The sequence below is a fragment of the Lactuca virosa genome, chromosome 8, assembly GCF_052849685.1.
Source record: "Lactuca virosa cultivar CGN04683 chromosome 8, Lactuca_virosa_CGN04683_v6, whole genome shotgun sequence".
In the NCBI taxonomy this organism is placed as follows: Eukaryota; Viridiplantae; Streptophyta; class Magnoliopsida; order Asterales; family Asteraceae; genus Lactuca; species Lactuca virosa.
The window spans coordinates 118236060-118249673 of NC_136433.1; the positions used below are offsets into that span (position 1 = coordinate 118236060).

Genomic DNA, 13614 nt, shown 5'->3' on the forward strand with positions numbered 1-13614 from the left:
GTTTAATTCTTGTTTTTATACATCAAAACTATAATCAAAATAGAAAGATGTGACTCTATACGCTCCGTCTTCTCAAAACTCCAGGAGGTACCTGTCTACTGATTTCCTGAGAATACAAACAGTTTTGAAAGAGTATCAGCATAAAGCTGGTGAGTTCATAAGCGATGTTTTTGTATTGAAAACCTGTTGATGACTCTGTAAAAAGGTTTGCATGATTCCAAGAAAATCCAATATTTTCTTTAGTAAGAGTGAGATAATATCAGTTCTATCTATAACCACTTAGTTCATGCTAGCCACGTATAAACCAATATCGAACAGACAGTTGACTATGTGAATCTGCCCTAAATCCACAACCAAACAAGGAACAGGAAATGAGGCGGAAACCACACATTCCACAGTCTATCGAATATGCTCCATATGTAACCCTGATGCCTAAACTAAGGAGTTATAGAATTAACTATGAATATTTATTACTGTATTCTGTTGTAGTATAGAAAAACGTTAGTTTGCATGTCTAGTTACTATCAACCGTAGTATGTGTATATTCTTATACAAAAACCTTTATATAGTATATTCTGTATGAAAAACCTTGCTAATATCAATATGTAAAAGTAGTTTCATTACTTAAAATAAAACTAATGAAGAATGAAGTCCTGTAAACAAATGATTAGTTTATACTATTGTGAGTCGTATAACCATGTTTGATATGACCTAGTGACCATTACGACGTTCTTCAGGTGTCGGTTAAATGACATTTGTCACCTCAGGCATGCCTGCCTAACTGTAGCTAGCAGTTCAGGTGTGGGATTATCAGTCCCGAATAGATCTATTCACAAATCTCACGCTCTTCCTCCAGGAGACTCTAGTTATACTATGATAGGATTTAATTCAGTACACCTAAGGGTACAGTTTTGAAGTAGAGTCTCACAATCCTGTATAATCTAGTTTATGTGTAATTCTGTAGTATTCTCTTGTATTTGGGTCCGTTGTATACTGCTTAAAGAAATAATTATACTTAAATAATTATTAAATATTGTACTCCTGTAGTAATGTATATCATAAACTAAATCTGTCATTGTTTATATGTTTAGCAGTGTATAACTCTGAATTCGTAAAAGCTGTGTATTGAAAACCCCAAACTATACCTATTATAGTTTACTTGAAATGATATGTATTTTGTTTGTAAATTATTCCGAAAACTATGAAATTGTGTTTTCAAAAATAAAAGTGTCCCTTATGCTCAACATAATACAAAATGGATAAAATATCTAAATATTTTATAAAATGTGGAAATCGTTTGACTGTCTTAATAAGTTTAAAACTTGTTAAAATCATTTGTGTTTGGCTTTTATTCCCCCCCCCCCCCCCCTGAAAACATTAAAAACCGTAAAAGCGTAGGGGTATGAACTCACTGATAATAGTATGCAGACGTCGAATCAATGAATTGGAATGAAGACCATCGAGTTGTAGCGTGTGGCACTTAAAGGAATCCTAATAACAATTAAATACATTTATGTATTTAAATTAGTGATTTCACTAGATAAAGTGTAGAAAAACACTTGAGTTCGGTTAATGAATGTTACTGGGACTTGATCGAATCGAGTAAAGTGGGTTTTCAGTCTAAATCAATGCTTAGGAAGTGTGTACGGCCGTGGACAGGTGTACGGCCGTATACAGGTGTACGGCCGTAGACAACCTCTTGAAGGGTGTACGGCCTTTGAAGGAGTACGGCCGTAGACTGGTATGCGGTCACTGAACTTGAAGGTGTACGGCCGTACACTCAAGAACAAAGGTGCTGATTTCGACGAGAAACGTTTTCTAGATGCTCCGAAATGACCCCAAATGGTGTTTCTCGATGTTTTCCGGAAGGTTAAGGGTGTCTTTAGGGGTGTACGGTCGATAGTCTAGAGAGAAGAGGAGAGAGTGTCCGGCCAGAAGAGTGTAAATGAGGGGGTAGGGTCTCATATTTATAGGGGTTGTCGTTGGTCGGTGGTGGGGTCCACCCAATGTCGGCCGTATACGAGTGTACGGCCGTGAACTCAAGTCCAGCCGTGAACTCGGTCTTGTTCGAAGGAATTCCCGAAATTTCGCGTGGTTTTGGTTCCGACTCGAATATAGAACTTAAAATATATAGATAAATGATTTTCCACACCGAAGGAAGTTGACGGAACCCAATAAAATGAAATTTTATTAATGGAAATTAATTAACGGAAACTAGAGAAAGGTTCGGGTTGTCACAGTTTAGGATTAAAGTGTGAGGATCGACGAGATGGGGTAGTTTACTTATATGAGGTGTATATTGCAAGTTGTAATATATATATATATATATATATATATATATATATATATATATATATATATATATATATATATATATATATATTATCATCATGGGATTGAAATCTATATGTACTCACCAGGTTTCCAACCTGACACACTCAACTTCTTTGTATCACAAATAACGGTACAAAGGTACATGCACAATGAGAGATTCAAGGAGATGTAGGTTGTTAGTCTAAGACGATGTAACATTTATGTTTATGTTTTGTATCAGTTATGGCATCCCGAGTTTTAAAAATATAAACAAAACACATTTTTTCGAAAATGCTTTGATAATTTTATTATCATGTTCGCATAATTAATATTTTTAAAAGAATACTCTGATTTAATAAGCATAAACAAATCGGTCTTTTCTGACCGTAAAAAACAGAATGTCACATAAAGTCATTGTTATTAAAACATGGATTGTCTGAACAAAAAAAAATACAAGGATTGTGTGAACGAAAAATAACACATTCATAGTTCAAACAAAAAAATAACTTAGGGATAGTTAGAACGAAAAAAATGCATGGATAATCGCAACGAAAAATAAAAAATACAATTATATATAAAAAATATTTTTTTTCTAAAACACGACTAAGTAAAAATAATACATAATTAATTAAAACTATTATAATAATAATAATAATAATAATAATAAAAATAAAGATAAAAGACAAAAATAAAAACAAAACAAAATAAAATAAAATAAAAATATCAGATTAAAATAAATTTATTTATATCAAATTATAGAAGGTTTTTATTAAAGTTAAATGAAATGCCAAAACCATGGGATGATCCTCTCCCTATAGCCTCTGTTTTCTCACATTGCCCATTGTTTGTAAAAGTAATAACATTACTTTCATGACGTCATATCAGTTCATGTGTAACTTCTATACTATTTTAATAAACTATAGTACTATTATACGATGATTATTATCACACAAAATTTTAAATAATATAAGCAATTATCTAAAAACAAACTTCTATTTATCTTCATAATTAATATTTTCAATTGATATTATATAAACTTCTAACTTGAATTTGTATAGAAAACTAAAATTATAATCATTTTACTCATGCCAAAAAAAGTTTTATTACAATTTTAAACTACAATAAAACTCTATATATTTATATATATATAATATATTACAATTACAATTTACAAGATAAAAAAGAGCTACGTTTACGAAAATATATATAATAGTACACTTGCACATGCGTCACTGGAACGTACACCATGAAGATAAGACTAAGCCGACTTTCCAAAACCATCTACAGTTGCCGTCCGATCATAAACCCACAGAAACACTCCGACTTGATATTATATATATACTCGCCGCCTTCAGCCTTCTATACCGGCCATTCCTCGTTCGAAAATGGATTTTACGATCTCTAAAGCTAAATCACACTCGATTTCCTCCACCACAACTCCGCCGGAAACCGAAGATCTCGGTCCCGGTGCTACAGATCCGGTAACTACTCAACTCCAACTGGCTCATTATCAATCCGCTGCTTCTCTCGACAAAGAGGCGGTTCTCCGGAGAATTCGTTACCACAAACGCTTACGCAAACTCAAAGGCACATTTGAGTCTGTGGTGAATAAGAACCCTAGCGATGGATACGACAAGTGGTTTGAACCCACCGATTCTTTCACTTCTCCTTGAAGATTAAATACCCCGCAGAGATGATTTGCGTAAGGAAATACTAAACGATGACTTGAATGTACGACAACTACTGCGCAGAGTACAAGGGGATGTTGCAAAGAGCTGACCTTGGAAGGTTGAGATTTAAGAATGGAAGGTGTATGAAACTTGAATGCTCTTCAATCCTGGCTGTATGTAATATTAAATTATTAATTGTTAATCAATAAACATCTGTTTCTTTCTTAGGAAACGTTAGAATGTTATTTTATCATATATTTTTATTTTTCTTTTTGTAATTTCCGAATCTTATATACATCCATCTTAATAAATAACTATGTAGTATTTTCTAAAGTTTACTTGTTTCAGTCGTCCATGGCTACATTGTAGCATCCTACTAAATTTGATAATCCTTCCTTTTATGTACTTACAGTTTTACACCAATTTTTTCATCCAACTTTTATTTAATCCTATTACAACGTAGTACTTGAATTATTATTATTTTTTTCCATTCAAGGCATTCACTTACAAAAATATATCTTTATATTCATGTTAGAACTATAGTATATACACAGCTACTTTTATGAACAATTTCACCCCAACAGGTCCTGGTAAGCCCACAAAACCCTGGATATATGATCCGAAATAAAGCCCGTGAAGTCCAATACTGGGCTGCTCATTTACTGTTTAAAGCCCAGTTAAAGACATAAATGGGCTGATGGCCCACGCCTTATGCGAAACTCTAGCTCTCATGAAACTGAGCTTCAAACCCAACAAACGACCTAAACTTGCCTCCGATTGGACGTGGCATGCAACGAGAGACTGATCTATTTTTGAATCAGGACAAAACCATAACTGACAAAAGAGGTGAATATTAATATAGATATGAAAATCGTTACTAAAATCGGTTGCAAATCGTTTTCCTGACTAACTTTTGTATTTCTTTCATATTTTATAAAAAAAAAATACAATATTTAATTTAGTACTAAATTGCAAATACGATAATATAAGAAAATATACCGAGCTCAATGTATTATTTAAGTAACCGTTTATCTTTTCATAAACAGATCCAAATAATTACCATCACGTGCATAAATATAAAAGTATTAAACGTTTCAATTATCTGCCAAGGTTCCCCCGATTTGCAATCATCAAGAAGATTAAAAATAGTATGGATCGTGTTCGTATGTAACGCAAGGAATCTAAGAAGCTTCACTCAGAGCAAATTACGGCCGACAGTGTGAGTTGCACACAGTTTTGTGGGTCCAAAAGCAAACACCCAAACACATTTCTCGCCTGATTTTGTGCTACTTTAACGTGGTATGCTTTTTCCTCGATATTTCCAAAATTGTTGCATATATAGCCTTCGTATTTCCTACCTATTCATTCATTCAATACGAGTCGAATCTACGAATTTGTAGATTTTGACTAAGAGAGAGATTAAAGCGATTATATTCCTTTTTGTTTTTCTTCAACACAGAAAACATGGGCTCTCTCCTCTTACTTTGTATCATCTCTTTCTCTACAATATCTTATTCTCTAGGTGCTACAACTCCGTTTCTAGATGGTAAGTGCTTTGATTAGAATGATATTTATGTATTAACTTGTACTGTTTTTGCTACATGGCATAGTCATTTATTGTGTTATCTGGTTTGCGGTTTTGTTTATTAATCTTTAATACAACGTTTAACTTATGTAAATGCATTTTTCTCGTTTCACGTAATAGGGTTTCTTGCGAATGGCAACTTTGAACAAGGGCCAAGCTCGACAAAAATTAAGAATACGGTAATCTTAGGGAAGTACTCATTGCCCAAATGGGAAATCTCGGGTGTGGTGGAATATGTGCACGGTGGACCCCAACCAGGTGGGTTCTATTTTGCAATTCCACGTGGGGCCCACGCAGCAAGGCTAGGCAACGAAGCCTCTATATCCCAAAATGTTGATGTTAAACCAGGGAGAGTGTATTCCCTTACGTTTGCGGCCACAAGGACTTGTGCTCAAGACGAGGTGTTAAGAGTCTCGGCTTCTGGTCAATCAAGTGACCTTTCGATCCAAACATTGTATAGCAGCGATGGAGGTGACACTTATGCTTTTGCTTTCAAGGCTACTTCAAGTCAAATCAAAGTCACATTTCACAACCCTGGTGTACAAGAGGACCCCACTTGTGGGCCCCTCTTGGATGCCATTGCAATCAAGGAAATGCTTCCTTTGACCTACACCAAAGGTAAGTAACGAGACAATCTCATGGTTTCATTTTATTATGTTTTTTTTGTCCCTGATCCATATAAAATGATTCTGAAATATAGGAAACTTGGTGAAAAACGGCGATTTTGAAAATGGTCCACATGTGTTCAAGAACTACTCAACCGGAGTCCTCTTACTCCCCAAAATACACGACATAGTTTCCCCACTCCCAGGGTGGATCGTTGAGTCGCTCAAACCAGCAAAATACATCGACTCCAAGCACTTCATGGTGCCACATGGCCTTGCAGCTATCGAGTTAGTAGGAGGGCGAGAAACCGCAATCGCACAAATCATTCGTACAGTTCCCAATAAATCCTATGTACTGTCGTTCACCATTGGAGATGCGGGGAACAACTGCCATGGATCGATGATGGTGGAGGCTTTTGCAGGAAACGAGACTGTGAAAGTGAAGCATGAATCGAAAGGAAAGGGTGACTTGAAGATTGCTACTCTCAAGTTTATAGCTACTTCGATCCGAACAAGGCTTACATTTTATAGTGCTTTTTATCATAATAAGCTTAATGACTATGGACACTTTTGTGGGCCGGTGTTGGATAATGTTAAGGTATTGTCTATTAGAGAGAAGTGATGAACTCAATGAGTTGGATGTTGTATTTGTATACTGGTATTATAAGAGAGATATTTTCTTAAAGTGTGTGAGGGTTGGATCATAGATTAGATTATTATACATCATAAATGAAGATCATGCAAGGCATTTAACCATCTTTTTGGTTATCTCCTTTTCTTTATAGTTAAGTTATATCAATAATATAAACATGAACTTTAATTTAGTATTTTAGTTCATACTATTCAATCTATATTATGAAAAATCGAAATCAATTTCGATTCACAAACATATCAAACCAACACCATACGCTCGAGTATAATACAATACGATCTTCCATGAAAACTATGTTCAAATGTTCCACATACAGAAAGGAGGAGAGTAATCAGTAATCACCTTAACCTTAGGATTGAAATTGAAGCTTAATCATTCAAAGAGCAGTTGCAGGATTTAGGTTTAATCTCGGGCCTTGACAATGAAATTCTGGCGACTGATGGGATTCATGACTACTGGAGGTCCAGCTGTACGAGGCCATGCCTGAAATTTCTTGTCAGTCTCTTCCCACCACTCCTTGTTTGAAACTGTAGAGGGAGTCGTACCTAAATATACACAAACAAACAGTAATAATCTTTCAGATGATTGGACATTCATATTCTGAAGAGTTGTGCAAATATATTATATATACTTGCCTCCAAATATCTTCTTGTCTGCAATGATATAGTCGCATGCAAATGCAAGAACAAATGCTCCTGCAACACTGCCAACAATCTTTGCTCCTGTCATTTCTTCAAATCTATGAAAGAAAATGAGTTTGTATGAATAAATCACAATTAGTTCAACAAAATTCGCGATTCACAATCAATGATTCTCCCGCTGATTCAAAATAAAGAGCAAACAGTTGCGATTTGATACTTTACAACTCTAAATTATGATATGTATTTCAAGCTTCATGTAAGAGCTTAATGGCTTTATCAATTTTTATAGCAAGTCCTATGTTATAATCAAAATTGACATCGATTTTGCATTTGAGAAGTAGAGCGTTTAACCTAAAAACGTTAGTATCTTCTTTGACAAGGAGGAGTACTAGATCGAAACCCCAAACGAACTAGCTTCGCTTCCAGGTTCGAGAATTAAGAGGTTTTATACAGTTAAAATGAAACTATGCTTTTTCCTACTCTTATTATTAGCAAAAACGACATGGCTTCCATAGCAAGATTTTGCCTATCAGAACATAGAATTTAAGCTGAACTGCATGGAAAACATTAGACGAATATATGGAAAATGGAATGGGTTGTTGGATGAATCAATTCCGAATGATCTAACTATGAAACACGGATTTATAATGAAGCAATTAAAGAGGAAATGCAGTGAAGCTTACCTTGCTACCCTGTGGACTGAATCAAGAACTGAAACTCGATGCCCTAGTCTGGCGAAAAATAAAGAGGAAGTGAGGAACCGAGAAGAGGAAGGAAGATCTCCCAACAGAAGTTTCCGGAAACACCAGGCCCAGTTGTAAATTTGTAATCTTTTCACCCTTTTATTTACATTAAATTACAGTTTTTGTCCTTTTGGTTTGCACCTTTTTTGCATGCTCAATTTTATTTTGGATTATTTCCAATAAAGACCCCATATTAATTGTTTTTTTCGTTTTAAACCAAAAGGTTTGTTTTTTTCCAAAAAAAACCACACATTTTGCAAAAACTTGTTTTTTTGTCTTCTAACCGGTTGAGTGGGTACCCACTACCCACCCATCCTTTTGTGTCGATTGAAACGAACCAGGAAGAGCTTTTACCGAGAAACCAACACTGGAGCCACTCTGTTGATCTTGAACTAGAACAAACCAGATCCATAGCCACCACTTTAGACCTCCCTTACACAACCTCCATCACAAAAAGAAGAAAAGCCTACTGCTGCTCTTCATCTTCTCCATCAAAAAACACCTGCAACAAAGAAAAGAAACATATAAAAAAAAAAAAAAAAAAAAACTGTTGATGTGTTCTTTGCCCTCTAGCCGAGACTCGAGACCTTTCCATCCTTGCTCATCGAGAAACCGGAACCCGCCTTTGGTTTTGCATCATCACCGAATCCACCTCTCCTCCTTCGCCCTTTCCATCGATACTCGAACCCCTGCCTCTAGCCGAGACCACCTAAAAACATAAACCAACCCGTCGCCACCTCCTTCGAACAACCATCAGTACATATCTTCTTCCGAGCCAAGAACGAAGCTACTGTTCATCTTCTTCACCTAGTCTGAACCTGCAAAAAAACGAATCAGTGAAGAAAAGAAACAACATAACAAAAAAAAAACTAATTTCCTCTCGTTGCTTTCCCTTCGGTTTAACCTCTTGTCGAGAACCCTCATCCGAAAACAAAAACAGAAAAAGAAAAAAAGAAAAGGAGAATAAGAACTTACTTGATGTGTATCTCAAGTCACCTAAACACTAGAACCAAACAACCTCACCCTCGTCGGATTTTATATGCATAGCTTTTAGCAAGAATGGTTCTTCAAATGCGTTGGGTTATCAACCAGGGGCATAAATGGGATGTCATGGATGTATAATGTATTTTATATGCATTAACAATTAATAGTTTTTTTCATTAGTTAATTTAAAACCAACTAGCTGTGTAAATCAATGGTGAAATTTGGAATTGCAGGTGGATATGTTTTTCTGTTTTTCTGTTTTTCTACAGTGAAGGCAAAGGAAAAGGAAGACGGGTCACCCGGTTACTAGACAAAAAAAACACATTTTTACAAAAAGTTGGGTTTTTTTTGGGAAACAAACAAACCTTTTGGTTTAAAACGAAAAAAATGGGTAAATATTGGGTTTTTATTGCAAATAGCCCTTTTATTTTTGAAGAATTGCATCCATCGGTTTTTATGGTTCTAAAATTTACGGTATTCCTTAGGGTTAATATCTTAAAAACCATTATTTATATACCTTCGTTTCGATTTAACCCTAATTTTATTTTTTGTTTTTTATTTGCCATTATATTTTAGAAAACGTTTCATTTTTGGGCCATTGACCGGTCATCAACAGGCAATGATAACGTGTCAGTTTTGCATTTTTTTTCTGTTTGCATTTAGCCCAACATTTACGTATAAGTTTGCGTTTAAGCCCAATATTTTTTTGTTCCCCATTTGCCATTGTTTTTTAGACAAAATTTCGTTTTAGCCCTTGGCCAGTCACGAATAGGTATATTAAAACGTAATAACTTAAAATTAAAAATGAAAAAACGGAGGTAAAAGTTGAAACTACGACTTCTCCTTGAGGGCGAGGCGTGTTAAGCCAATGACTCACTTTTTTGTATCATCAGTGTTTGTTGTATTTAATCTACACATGTATTTTAAAATGAAGGAAAAATATCTAACGTAAGTCTTGAGTCTGTAACATCTAATAAACAATATGACATGCTAATTTTTAAGCTAATCAAAATTGTTAATTCATTCGTAACTCGTCTAAAAACAATTGGTTATTTCTACCGACATATTTGTTGAGAAACCATATATTTCTAAAGAGTCGAAAATGTGCCTTCTCTATAAGGGACGGGGCGTGTTAGCTGGTAAGTTAATGGGTTTTTTATATTATCAGTGTTTGTTGCATTTAATTTAACGTACACATGTATTTTAAAATGAAGAAAAAAGACCTATTGTAGGTCTTAAGTCTGTGACATCTGATAAACAATATGATATGCTAATCTAAAATTGTTAATTCGTTTGTAACTCATCCAAAAAACAATTGATTATTTCTAATGACATATTTGTTAAGAAACCAAATATTTCTAATGACATATTTGTTGGGAAACCAAAGAAATGAAAATACCTATTAATAATTGGCCAAGTGCTAAAATGAAAGTTTTTCTAAAAAACAATGGCAAATGGGGAACAAAAAAGATATTGGGGCTAAATACATAGTTATACGTAAATGTTGGGGCAAAATGCAAGCTTAGGAAAATGCAAAATCGACACGTCATCATGACCTGTTGGTGACCGGTCAAGGGCCCGAAAATGAAACGTTTTCTAAAATATAATGGCAAATGAAGAATAAAAAATAAAGTTGGAGAATGTCTCACACTACCTCACGCCCACCGTTGAACTCGTCGATAGGCCGCCACCACCCCGGATACAACTACTTCATCTCTAGCTAGTCACCAACACTACCCCACTGTTAAGAAAAACTCAATCCCACCATATGCGTTCTTCATCTCCCATAGTCCACCACCACCATTGTTCAAAAATAATCAAACCCCACTCGTAGGGGTGTAAACGAGTCGAGTTGAGTCGAGTACTGTCAAGCTCGAAGCTTGACTCGCCTAAAATACTCGAGCTCGAAGTTCGACTCGAACTCGTATCGAGCCTAAATTTGAATCTCAAACTCGACTCATGAAATACTCGATACTATCGAGCTCGGTTCGACTCAACTAAAATTTTAAAAAAAGTTAAAAGCATAAAAAATTATTAACATTCCACATGCTTTTACATTGTTCAAATAACAAAAAATTCAAAATAAATCATTTAATGTCAATATAACATCAACCATCTATTTCATTGCATTTTACATACATCCAAAACACTAAAAAGAAACATTCGCAAAAGTTTTGAAATACAATTTAAGTCCTTATTTCTTAACCGGTGCCTAAAAGCTAAAAGTATTGAAACGTTAAAGGGTAAAAATGTAATATTATAAATACTCGATTCAGCTCGTGAGCTTTATGAGCCGGGTATTTTACTACTCGAGCTCGGCTCATTAAGGTACTTGAGTAGCTCGAGCTCAATTAAAGTCGAGTCGATTTTGAGTATTTTTCGAGTTGGGCTCGAGTTTCTCATGAGTTGTCTCGTCTTGTTTACACCTCTACCCACTCCGGACCATTATTGTGATGTTCTTTTACAAAAGGATCATTTTAATCATTTCGCTTGTAACGTCCCAAAAACATAGATAAAATTTTCATTTTTAATTTAACTGAAAATCATCAAGTGTTCATAACAAACCCAAACAAGTATGTCGAATGAGAGAAATCATCATAGTACAAATCTAAATCCTAGAGAAAATGCGGAACTTGGGTGGATGCACTGCGATCATGTCGGGCCCTTCCCTTTTGTACCAGAAGTAGTTGAAACTACAAACATAACTGTAAGCACAAAGCTAAGTGAGCTTCCCCAAAATATCACATACATCATACACATAATATAACAGCATGTGGCTGTGTCGGGTCCGTATCAACCCTCAGATCCGTGTCAACCCCAAATAACAGCAATTAGTTGTGTTGGGTTCGTATCAATCCTCGGGTCCGTATTAACCCCGAGTCCATAATGACTCCATGCCCAGATTAGCTTCATACATAAATCATGCAATCACATCAGTCAAAGTCATACAATAACATACATTATACTCATACACTACAATGGGTCGGGCTTGGTGCCTTCGACCCACTAAGGTGGTAAGAAGACTCACCCCACAGACAGACGAAAAAAAGATGAACGTGACTCTGCTCCGAAAATTAGCTCAACCGGACACCTATTCAATGACAATTGACCAAACTCAACTATAATTCAAAATACCCCTAGGTCAAACTTAGTCAAATCAAATTCAAAGTCAACGGTCAAGGTTGACCCCCCACGTCGTGTCCATCCTTGTCCACATCGTGGCCTTCAAACGACAAAACAAACGCGTTTCCCCCGCCACATTGTGGCCATACTTGCAACATCATGGCCTTCAAACGACAAAACAGATGCGTTTCCCCATAATACGGAACTGAATTTCAATTTCATTTCATGTCAACTAAACGGAATATGGATTTGAATTCCAATTCATGACAAATTCTAATTCGTTGATATTTTCAAATTCCTTCAGAAATATTCTACAAGCCAAACGTCACCTAAGATGCTTACTTACTACTAGCTACCAAAGTGGAAATGTGGCATGTTAGGGTTAAGAGTGAATTTAGTAATTTTGGAAGCAAAAATAGAAGAATATATTAAAAAGGAATTGATTCGTACACAATAGTTTTTTCTCCATACACAACAATTTGTGTTTCAAATTGTTGTATTGTACAACTCTATAAAACATAAATTTTTATGTATAGAGAAAAATTATTGTGTACGAATCACTTCCCATATAAAAAAAGACTTAGATATGGAAGACATTTTTTGAAATTTAGAATTTCACATTAAATGGAATAAAAGAACAAAATGAAAGTATTTGTATTGCTTTGAAAACATGCTAGGAACAGAAAGTTACTAATAGGGCATGCTAAAATATGAGAAAACACATTTTCGGCAAACTAGAATACCTAAACGAGAAAATAGTCAAAAAGTGGCAAAACGAAAAGTAGTTCAAAAGGTCTTGTATATATATATATATATATATATATATATATATATATATATATATATATATATATATATATATATATATATATATATATATATATATATATATATATATATATATATATATATATATATATATATAGAGGTAGGTTCAAATGTTTTTCATATCTATTGTGTGCTAGAATGCACCAATAGGAATTTAGTATTAATTATATGTATATTAAATGTTGTCCATACTTATAACTCATTTTTATGGAAACTAATTAAATTCGTCATTAATGTCAACAATAATATTCTTTCAGAATGAATTCATATATAGAAGAATGAGAGTGTATTGCAGCAGAATGAGAGTGTATTATAGTAGAATACACTCTCGTTCTTCATATTCAATGCAACTTTATTGTATTTTAAATGACCGAGTCTTGAAACAAAATACAAACTCATATATAAAAACCTAGATGCGAATTTATTCTGAAAGAATGTTATTGCTGACATTAATGACGGATTTAATTAGT

At 34.6% G+C, this 13614-nt stretch overlaps 2 protein-coding genes across 2 annotated transcripts; one reads left to right on the plus strand and one right to left on the minus strand.

Annotated features, from left to right (window-relative positions):
- Nucleotides 1-5342: 5342 nt before the first annotated feature.
- Nucleotides 5343-6957, plus strand: LOC145132536 (protein TEEBE-like). Its single transcript, XM_079067349.1, has 3 exons — nucleotides 5343-5529; nucleotides 5689-6186; nucleotides 6269-6957. Exons 1-3 carry the CDS (start codon nucleotides 5448-5450, stop codon nucleotides 6793-6795), a joined length of 1107 nt encoding a protein of 368 aa, XP_078923475.1. The 5' UTR covers nucleotides 5343-5447; the 3' UTR covers nucleotides 6796-6957.
- Nucleotides 6958-7026: 69 nt separating this feature from the next.
- Nucleotides 7027-8275, minus strand: LOC145132537 (uncharacterized). Its single transcript, XM_079067350.1, has 3 exons — nucleotides 8150-8275; nucleotides 7461-7564; nucleotides 7027-7370 (listed from the first exon to the last, which is right to left on the minus strand). Exons 2-3 carry the CDS (start codon nucleotides 7552-7554, stop codon nucleotides 7228-7230), a joined length of 237 nt encoding a protein of 78 aa, XP_078923476.1. The 5' UTR covers nucleotides 7555-7564; nucleotides 8150-8275; the 3' UTR covers nucleotides 7027-7227.
- Nucleotides 8276-13614: the final 5339 nt, after the last annotated feature.

Bases quoted from the DNA above. Each gene is read 5' to 3' on its own strand.
- LOC145132536 (XM_079067349.1), top strand. From the start codon at position 5,448: ATGGGCTCTCTCCTCTTACTTTGTATCATCTCTTTCTCTACAATATCT. The intron at 5,530-5,688 runs GTAAGTGCTTTG...TTCACGTAATAG, and splicing joins TACAACTCCGTTTCTAGATG to GGTTTCTTGCGAATGGCAAC. The intron at 6,187-6,268 runs GTAAGTAACGAG...TCTGAAATATAG, and splicing joins TCCTTTGACCTACACCAAAG to GAAACTTGGTGAAAAACGGC.
- LOC145132537 (XM_079067350.1), bottom strand. From the start codon at position 7,554: ATGACAGGAGCAAAGATTGTTGGCAGTGTTGCAGGAGCATTTGTTCTT. The intron at 7,371-7,460 runs GCAAGTATATAT...GTGTATATTTAG, and splicing joins AGACAAGAAGATATTTGGAG to GTACGACTCCCTCTACAGTT.